Source organism: Phanerochaete carnosa (assembly GCF_000300595.1).
Source record: "Phanerochaete carnosa HHB-10118-sp unplaced genomic scaffold PHACAscaffold_66, whole genome shotgun sequence".
In the NCBI taxonomy this organism is placed as follows: Eukaryota; Fungi; Basidiomycota; class Agaricomycetes; order Polyporales; family Phanerochaetaceae; genus Phanerochaete; species Phanerochaete carnosa.
The window spans coordinates 1-9,567 of NW_006767693.1; the positions used below are offsets into that span (position 1 = coordinate 1).

A 9,567-nucleotide genomic window follows, 5' to 3' on the forward strand; every position below is an offset into this window, starting at 1 on the left:
CGCACGTGACTCGTGCTAAACACGGGGCAGCTTCGTCATGGCCAGGGGGCGCCTAATTAGGTCGACCTAAGACCTAGTGGACCTGGCAGACTTAAGGACCCTAACCCCAACGCGCTTGAAACAAGTAAGTCATTCTCACGCTAGGTCGTGCATATAGCGATCGCGAACGACGCAGCAGCCAGCACCTCGTCTCGATTTATTTATCGCATGCGCCCTGGGCAGCGCATATGCCCCGGACAGAACGCCCTTGCAGCAGCCAGCGTCCTGTCTCGATTTATTTATCACCTACCTGCCCTGGCTGCCTGGCTGCTAACTTACTGATCATGCTCTCACAGCAGCCAGCACTTGCGGCCCGTCTCGATTTATTTATCGCCTAAACCCCAGAAGGAGCACCCTTGCAGGCAGAACGCCCTTGCAGCAGCCGGCACCTCGTCTCGTCCTCGCATCACTCCCTTCTGGCAGCCGGCACTCGCAGCAGCCAGCGCCCCGTCTCGATTTATTTATCGCCTACATCCTGCTTCGAACGGAACGCCCTCGTAGCAGCCACAGAGCAGCTCGGACGCAACAGAGTGTATTGGGAGAGACGAGGACATAGAGGATAATGAAATAATGGGCAGGCCAAGATAGGTATGTGTGCTCACTTCGTCACCCATCTCTTCGCATGCTCATAAAGAAACAGCCGAGCAGAGCGGAGCAGCCTATACGCTCACTTCGTCACCCATCTTTTCACACAACAAAATGGTCGAGCGGCCTATGCGCTCACTTCGTCACCCATCTTTTTGCATCTACGAAAGTGACACTAATGTCTCGACAATATCCGGGACGTCTACGACGACTCTTGTTGATGTCTGCCCGCAAGAACCTCATTTCCAACAGCGACGCGAACCCGACTGGTCCACCTCCCATCTATCATATGTCGTCAAAGATTCCATCGGCACCTCTTCCGCCTCTTCTGCCTCTTCCTCCGTCGCCCTCTCCCCTCCTCTGTCCGCGTCGTACATTCCTCGCGTGTCTCCGCGCGTCGAAGCTCATGCAAGATCGTTCATATTCGGGCAAAGCTGGCCGGTCTCTCGGCCGCTGTGAGCGTGCCCTCGGCGAAGCATTGGAATGGCGGCTGTGGGTCGGCAAGGGACCATCTGCGCCGAGTACAATGTCTTCACTGAGCAATTGCGCGCTGCCACAGCGAACTCATTACCCGGTCGCCGTGTTCCTGACCGACCCCCACGACTTGGTGCCGCTGTACCCGGCCCACGCTGCTGCGGTGCAGACCTGTTCCCGGAGCCTATCAAATCTCCGGCGCACCGCGACAATGCCGAACATGGAGGCCAACGCTGGCGATGGCTTCCCATGCGCGAACACGACCACAGTATCCTATGAGCACTCCGCGGCGACAGCTATGGAGGCGACGCTTATTGCGGAACCCAACATGGACGACTTCGACTTTGCAGGAGCTCCTGTGCCGTCCATGCTTGTTGCACCTACGCTGCAAGTGTCCTTGTATGCGGACGACGTATCATCACCGTCACTCTCGACACCCGGCCTTGTGTATTCGCCCATGTCGACATCATCAACGACATCCTCGGACGATGGAGATCGTACCGCGCATCTCGGGTTCCAGCACATACCCTCGAGCCTCGGCTACTCCGAAATTTCTGCTGACGTTCCTGGCGGAAAGCCATTCGTCATGGACTACTCGCTTTGGGCGGTGAGTGAAACTATTTTTGCGAGGAACAAGCTCCCTTCGCTCGAGCCGTATATCGTCGACCAGCCTGTGTGGCTCCCGCCGTCCAATTTGTCACCTTATTTATTGCTACGGGGCATATCTTGTAAGGTACAATTAAGCAGATAGTAATATACATTAGACGGAGCCTAGCTAATATCAACAAATTTTGCTGTCAAACATCAGACACGGCGGAAAATGGGAGATACGAAACAACAGGTGGGTAAGAAGCTGCGCACATGACACGGCACGGCATGGGTGAGCAAGTGGCGCAGAGAGCCAAAACAAAGGAGAGCTAGAAATTTGCATGCGTGAGATAAGGCTGTTGTGAGGGGGTACCAAGTGACGACAAGCATGTGCACCGGGGAACAGGTGCATGCGGAACAGGGAGCGGCGAGCGTATACAAACGGGGTTATAGGGGAGATGCGTGCGGCGGACGCGCAAAGCGAAGGCGAAAGCAGAGGCAAGGTACATACCGCTGCATTAATCACGCCGGGTCTCGCAGGCAGTCGAGCCAAAGGAAAGTTTTCATCTTTGTCTCATCTGTGTCGCCTGCCCTGATCAGACCTGAAGGGGTTCCTTCCGCGAGCTCCAGCTCTGGCCAGAGCTCAAAGCCAAACGCGCCATCTGCGAGCATGACCGTACGATCTCTGATAGTGGCCGCGAGTGCCTCGTACTCCATGCTGAGGCCCGCACAGTCGTTCTGGATGATAGCTTGCTCATAGAGCTGATGCAGGTGCGTGAGGAATGAGATAGCATCGAATGTTTTACCCTTTTTATAGATGCCTTCTGGTTGCGGCCAAGGTGCGAGCTTGACATGGCTCGTCTTCTTCCAACGAGTCGGGAAGCCGTCCGAGCAGCTATCGCGCGGGTGGTTTCCTGGTCCACCGTTGTTGCCGTTTGGGGCCCGAATGCAGGAACAGCGCGTGCACGAGCTGCGCTGTTGTTAGTAAGCCAAGGTGAGGGAGTGTACATTGCGAGAAAGAAGACTAGTGTTGCTTACTGTTCTTCTATCATCTTTGGTGTCTCCACCAACCACCTTGCCATTAACAACTCGCACCTGCGTACCTTTCCCAAGTGGAACGGCCAGGCAGTGACGCCTCCAGAAGGCTTCGTTGCCGCATTTTGCTGCACAAGACAATCAGTCAGACTGGGATCTAAGTTTCAAAGTGATGGTACGCGTACGTACATGTGAAGCTTTGGTGCTTGATCCGCTTCAGAACAGCCGTCTCCATCTCACCGAGCTTGTCCAGAATTGCACGCGGATTTTTTGCCACATAGGGAAAGCCTTTTTCTCGTGCGCGTGTGGCCAGTGTAGCGTTGAAGAGGTGCGTCGCTTCCACATACTTGTGTGAGTTCATGGCGAATGACCTCCACTGTTGTTCTGCGCGCAGGTCCATGAACAGGTAGAACTCCTCGTCGCTGTCAATATGTAGTGACCGCGGGTCCATCCCGCTTGAGATGGCAAAAATGCGCTGTGAGCGGGTGAGTCCTTGGGAATTGAGATCGGCAGGCAGAGGAAGTGGATCAGAGAGTTTACTGGCCGACAGATGACCTTGAACAGCTTGCCGGGCTGTCACCGTGACTGTAGATGCTGCAGACGCAGGGTGACGGCTTGTTGCGAGCGGCTGAGTTGCAGCCCCGGAAGTAGCAGCAGGAGCGGAGGTGGCAATACCAGTCACGGACAACTCAGAGAAAGCGACAAGAGCAGGGGCAGATGATGTTTGTAGAGGAGCTGCTATCACCTCATGTCGTTCTGCTGACCCCGTTTTGAGTGCAGGTTTATCGGCACTAGAGATGGTGCAGCTCTTTGTATGGGTTTGGAAGAACTGATGGGTCGCATGGCCACCAGAAGCCTGCCAAATGTAGGTTAAATTCAGTCCTTATCTGCAGGAGATCTTTGCACTCACATTGCCAGTTCCGCGGACAGAGATCCGAACCTTCTTGAGCTCGACCTGGCCATCTTCAATCTCTGCACCTTCGGTCGCCCGACGCTTGCTTGAAGTCTTCGAGATCGTGTTCTCACCGACGATCTGAAGCTCAGGGCTTGCCGCGCGCACACTCAGAGTGAGCAGCGTACCATTGTCCTGCTCACAGTTGTTGAGAGCGGCGATCTCTTCTGCAGTCAGAGATTCTACAGAGGCGGCGCGTGACTCTGCTGCGAAAGCAGGTGGTCCTATGGGAGCGGAGGATGTTGATTCCGTGGAAGCTGCTGGTGCTTCTACAGCGGCAGATGGTTCCACAGTAGCAGGTGACCAGGCCTCTGCCAATTGGTCGATAGGTATACTTGATGCGGCGGCGCTCGTGGTCTCAACTTTCTGATGCTGGCATTGCGCAGGAACGTGAGCAAGGTAAGGGTCAATATCGAGGGCCTGAAGAGCAGCAGCACGAGTGTCCGGGTCTTGCACAGAGAGATCCAGGAGGGAGCTGTCGTCACTCGGCTCCTCCTTCAGATACAATCCACCAAATGTCGCCGCATGCTCTGATGGGATCAAGCCGAACGTTTCACCGCTAGAGACGTTCTGCATCACAGGTAAGCGTGCGAGCACAACCTCATTCTTGTTATCTGCAGACAGCTGATCCAACAACGCATTCCAAACCTGAGCGATATGATCCTGCAGCCGAAGATGGTGTGATCCATGTGTGCTTGTGATGAATGCGGACGGGCGGAAATCCTTGGACTGCATGATAACGCGCATGTTGTATCGAAGGACGTGGTCAGAGGCGAGTGCAGAGATCATCTCGAGACCTGAGGGCTGGCCTTGCATGATCTTATTCCACATCTTGTGAGTGCCTTCAATCCGGCTGCCGTCTGAGCGCAGATCATTCCGAGGGCGCGTGAGACAGCCCTTCCGCACATGTCGCAGCTGATCTGCGTGAACCTAATACAGCAAGCCACCGGAACGCCCCCAGAATGCCGCCAAAATCAGCTCTCACGCTCTGCTAGTATGTAAGGCACGTTCGACCCACCTTCGCAGCAGCTGCTGACCACACACCCTTCTCCTCGAACCTACTATACATCATGACCAGACGCCTTTCCTGCTCGTCCTTTGTTCTGTACACAGCCGGCCTGCCACCCTCTGCACGAGACTCCAGGATGCTAGACGAGAACTCCGCAGCTACAGAGCGATATTGTGGGTTCTGCACACTGCCATGCACAGCAGCAAGGTATCTGCCAGCAATATTGATAAATTTAGAACTTTGGCCTTCCGGTGCGTGAAAATACACTATCTGATGGCAACACGTACCTCATCATGCAGTGCCAGACATCAAGTTTGACGGGAACATGTGGAAAGTGGGTCTTGACGGCTGTTTCGGACTGGCAGCAGTTGTCCGCAGTCATACTCTCTGGGTACGCCACTTTTAGCGTATCGCAACGGTTTCGGTACCCGGCCAGAGATTCGCCGAATTCAGCACCAGCGCCGCTTTGACAGAAGCGCTGCGAGGCGAAGATGATATAGGTGAGATTTTATTGTAATGGTGCGAAGATTCGCAGCTTACATATAGCAGAATTTCATTCTTCTCATTGACAACAGTAAACATCCCACCTCGTACGACTGCGCGGTGCTGTCTAGCGTTGTTGAGGACTGTTGCCTTCTTCGACAGCTTGAAAGTATGATCAAACGACAGACAGACTCCTTGCGTACGAGTGTATCAGGTAGGCTAATGTTCGCATCGAGGATATGGACTGTTACTTACCGGTGAGTGTTTTTAGATACGCCGAAGACTCTGCACGACGTGTCTTCTTAATAAACTCAAGGTAAATGTGTGAAATCGTATCACTACTGATTGAGCTGTCCGCATAGGCCATCAGATTATTAGGTGCCGAGAACTCCTTGGGCACAGGATGCGAAGATGGCCGCAAAGCACCACCAAAGGTTATCATGGTCTGTTGGCCAGCCGCACGAGCACGAGTCAATGCACGTTGAAAGTGCACAAGGTACGCTTGATGACGCTTTTGCCATTGAAAGAGATGGAGCTCTGTTGCGCTTTTGCTTCAGACGAGCACTCTCAGAATGTACGAGAAAGAAAGCTCACGGTTTATGTGTGTCTCTATTGCAGATGCCGGTAACGAGATACGCAGCTGTACAATGAGATTGAACAGCTCGCGTGTAACAGCTGACCGCCGAAAGAAACAAGGTATCTTATCTGTTCCTCTCTCAGTTGGTGTTTGCTCACGCTGATGGCGATCAAAGACATACCAGGTATCTCCCAATGCTCCCAGTTCTGCCAGAATAGTTCGTTCGTCGTTGCGTAGCAATGGATAATTGACTTGTCTCCGTTCTTACGCTTCTTCTCTTCTGCACAGTCACTGCACCGGAGCTGAAATCCTAACGCTTTCTCTTCACACAGCAGCCCATGAATCTCACAGCTCCCTGTCGATGTCCATCCGTCCCACACCATGTTTTCGTGCGTGTTGTCTCGTGGGCAGTGCTTGAGCTCAGGAAAGAATACTGGGTGCACAGTTGTGATGGGCTTAAGGTAAGCAGCCTCTGGCTCAATGATCGGTGCGGCTTCTCGTAGGCTAATGTCGTCGAACATTGGAGGTACAAAGCGGGGACCGTACAGTGGAACAGCTGCCTTCAGACGCTTTCCGTGCTTCGTGTCTTGCGTCGCTTTCATTGCCTGAGCAAGCCAGTTCACATATTGAACTACACTTGCTTCGAACTTGAGCTGTATAGCATGGGTTGACTGATGTCCTTGTCGCTTCTTCATCCAGGCTTCCGCTCGAGCAGCCACCTGTAAATGCCAGAGGTAAGCATTGTTCAGCTCTATTGCCTACTTGAACTCACTTCACGATCCCAGTTTGCTTCAAAATCCGTGCGTTCGAGAGGTGGAAGGCTCGCTTTGATTGCAGCTTTCACGACACCTTCGTCAAAGCTGGCCATGTTCAAAGTGCAATTGCTTGTTGGTACGTAGTGCAGATACTAGTCTCACAATACTGGTGACTGAAAAGACAACAGGGTTCTGAGGTTTGCAAAGGTGAATGTGCAACGCAAGGCGGTTAGACGTCCGACATTGAGTTGAGTCGTCCCTATCTTTTTTCTCTGGACTCTTACTAACTAAGGTATTCCGCCGCTTTTGGAATCCGCCGTATGCGCAACCTGAAACGCCCTCGCATAGCTACGCGGCCCTTCACATAGCTAGAGCCAATGGCCATCTTTGTACCCATATCGCGTATCATTAAATTTGCTATTAGGACACAGGAATACTAAAATACAATTTAATCTGCTCAAAATTTTTGCGTCTTCCCCATGCCCGAACATTAGTCTATGCAGTATTATGGACAATTCAGCTACCCGTGAACTGACCAGTCTCGCAGTCTGCCATGCATGGTCAAATAGCCACCTTCACGGCGCAGCTCTATAGTGAAGAGAGTTTCGATCGTGGCGGGCAGCCATACGACAGAGGCAGCGGTCTCTTGATGCGGAAAACTGTAGGCCTCCGCCTTGACGGCACTTGAGCTTGGCATTGTAATCTCTGTACGTGGGTTAATACCATTTATTTCAAGCTTCGGCTTCTTGCAGACAGCTTTGTTCAGTTGAGCATCTGCGCGCCAGACAGCTTCAAGAGCTGCGCGTGTGAATGAAGAGTCTTCGTGTATAGATGAGGTCGAGGCCGATAGTGCTGCAGCACGTTCAAACAGAGCCCAGTCGATGCCGTCCGAGCTTGCGCTGCAAGAGCGACTGCGTTTGAAAGCGGAAGGCTGTGGAGTTGCATAAATTGGTGCCTGACATAGTGGAGATCATGCCGATAACTTACTGATGCAGCCTGGCTGATGCCATCTGAGCTTGTGATGCTGTGGGATTGGCTGCATTCTGAAGCACAGGGCTAGAATATACAAGTAAATTTGTGAGTGTACAAGTACTGTAGGAGGCTGAACACTTACTGATGTTACCAGAGGCTCACTGTTCTGTATATCCTGCAGCAGTAAATACATCCCTCCATCTTCGGTGAATGAAAACAGTGTGCTTGAAGATACCACTTCTCCAACTGCGTCCTGCACAATCTTTGCCAGGCAGGCAAGCGAGTCCTGATTGCGGCACCACTGGAGACGGGAGATATGCGTGTGTGGTGCTTCGAGGCGGATTGTTGTTCGGGTAATAACACCTGTTGGCGCTGGTTCGACAAGTTCTTCACATCCGTCTTTGGAGACATGGCCGATGCAGTGAAAGAAGAGAGGAAGCCGAAAGACTTCTGTGTCTTCAAGAAGCACAGGGGTCGGCAGGATTTGAGCAAGGCGCAAAGCGCCGCTGTGGTGCACTCGTCGAATGATAATGTCACGCGGGTTGTCGTGTCGGACTGCATCCAAAGACATGATGCATAGTTTGAGGTGCTCGGGTTTGATGTGTGGCATGGCAAGAATGAGGTGGACCAAAGCAAAAGACATACCATCCCCTATTTCCGCTCTCTTCGTCTCTTAGCACAGTGTCCTGCCCACAAAAGGCAAGCAGCTATGTTGTTCGCCCGCCAGTTTTGCCAACCGCCCTCTGACCTCACTCATCGCTCCCGCAAGATGTTGCACTTCTCTGGACAGCGCCGTTTGGATGGCAATACTGCAAATATATTTTTATTGGCAAGCAGACAGGTCATGGCACATCAATCTACAGGTCAGTCAGGTGGACGATGGGTGGACGACGGGTTCAGCTGGCAAGCGGCAGTGACGGCGGGCCAAACTGTGGTCAACGGACAACATCAAGCCCGACGCGAGATTCTGCATTTTGATGGCGATCCTTCATCGACCACCAGCTTGGATTCCCTTCACATCTCCGTCCCAAGATCTCTGCCGAGACCGTGGGAACCCTGGCCAACCCTGACCGACCCTGGTCAAACGCTTCCCACGGGTCCCTGGGCTGCTAGCGCGCCGCCTACGGCGGCCTCCCCCCTTGCCATGACCTAGTTGCCGTGCAATGGCTGAAAGTCACGTGACTCTTGGGCGTGCACGGTTCGGTCCATAACCCGATTCTAGGGGAATCGGAACTGCCTTGTCTGACAACAAGGTGTGACGCTGTATTGTTGATTATTGGCATGGTAAGATATATCAAGCTTTTATTGAACTGAAACTTACTGGCTCAACAGTCGAATGCGTGGGGAAGGCAGGGATTTATCAAGCTGAAAGTGAGTCCATCGACGACCCGTGTTGTAACTTGCCGTAGAAACATTGCTGAAGGGCGGCTAGATATCTCGTATTTATACCAATGCTGCCAAATGCTCAGGCTCTGAGTCGGCTGCTGCATGTTGAACCTCACCGGCATCCTCGCCAGAGCGGCTCGCGGCATCGCGAAGTTGTAGTAGCTCTACGCTCACAAAGCAGTCCGACGCGCAGAGAGCGCGATGCTGCAACACGTGCTATTTCGATACTCAGACAGAAGAATGCAAGTTATTACCAATAGTTCTGGATCTCACAGGCCGGCATCAGCGGATTAATATACCACTGATTTGGGCTTGTTGGTGCGTTTTGCTTTCCCGAGAAAGCAAGAAGCTCGGATTTCATACGCAGAAACGGTCAATTTTCTATCGCCCGCCGACGTAGCAAGGCGACGATTGGCTGCAGAATCGTCTTATCGTGTTCACCTGGTGCTCGGGATAACCTTCAGTGCTTACCTCGTAAGCTCTTCTTTGTCCGTTGTAGGACCCGTGTTCTCATGGTACGCAGGCTCCGATATGGGTTTTATGCAATTATAGAGTGCGTTGCTAACTCGATCTTACAGGCTTGCCGGGTCATCTATTGGCTATCTGTACCAGGAAAGAGGCTCGCGTTACCGGCGTGTAAGTAGATTTTCCTTTCACTCGGCCAGTTCTAGACCGCAGATCTTTCCCACAGCGGCAGTCCCGCTGTGTGCCT

The 9,567-nt window shown here is 52.8% G+C and overlaps 4 protein-coding genes across 4 annotated transcripts; 2 read left to right on the plus strand and 2 right to left on the minus strand.

Moving 5' to 3' along the window:
- Positions 1-802: 802 nt before the first annotated feature.
- Positions 803-1,849, plus strand: PHACADRAFT_33607 (uncharacterized protein; the record flags this gene model as incomplete). Its single annotated transcript, XM_007402240.1, has 1 exon — positions 803-1,849. The coding sequence occupies one exon, from the start codon at positions 803-805 to the stop codon at positions 1,847-1,849; it is 1,047 nt and encodes a 348-aa protein (XP_007402302.1).
- Positions 1,850-2,878: 1,029 nt separating this feature from the next.
- On the minus strand, positions 2,879-5,064 carry PHACADRAFT_107413 (uncharacterized protein; the record flags this gene model as incomplete). Its single annotated transcript, XM_007402241.1, has 4 exons — positions 2,879-3,480; positions 4,159-4,603; positions 4,692-4,893; positions 4,970-5,064. 4 exons carry the CDS (start codon positions 5,062-5,064, stop codon positions 2,879-2,881), a joined length of 1,344 nt encoding a protein of 447 aa, XP_007402303.1.
- Positions 5,065-5,426: 362 nt separating this feature from the next.
- Positions 5,427-6,970, minus strand: PHACADRAFT_265791 (uncharacterized protein). Its single transcript, XM_007402242.1, has one exon. It carries the CDS (start codon positions 6,435-6,437, stop codon positions 5,775-5,777), a length of 663 nt encoding a protein of 220 aa, XP_007402304.1. The 5' UTR covers positions 6,438-6,970; the 3' UTR covers positions 5,427-5,774.
- Positions 6,971-8,889: 1,919 nt separating this feature from the next.
- PHACADRAFT_265793 (uncharacterized protein) lies at positions 8,890-9,170 on the plus strand. The gene has a single exon (XM_007402243.1). It carries the CDS (start codon positions 8,921-8,923, stop codon positions 9,113-9,115), a length of 195 nt encoding a protein of 64 aa, XP_007402305.1. The 5' UTR covers positions 8,890-8,920; the 3' UTR covers positions 9,116-9,170.
- The last annotated feature ends 397 nt before the right edge of the window (positions 9,171-9,567 follow it).

Excerpts from the sequence above, each read along its gene's own strand:
- PHACADRAFT_265791 (XM_007402242.1), bottom strand. The coding sequence starts at position 6,437 with ATGAAGAAGCGACAAGGACATCAGTCAACCCATGCTATACAGCTCAAG.
- PHACADRAFT_265793 (XM_007402243.1), top strand. The coding sequence starts at position 8,921 with ATGCTGCCAAATGCTCAGGCTCTGAGTCGGCTGCTGCATGTTGAACCT.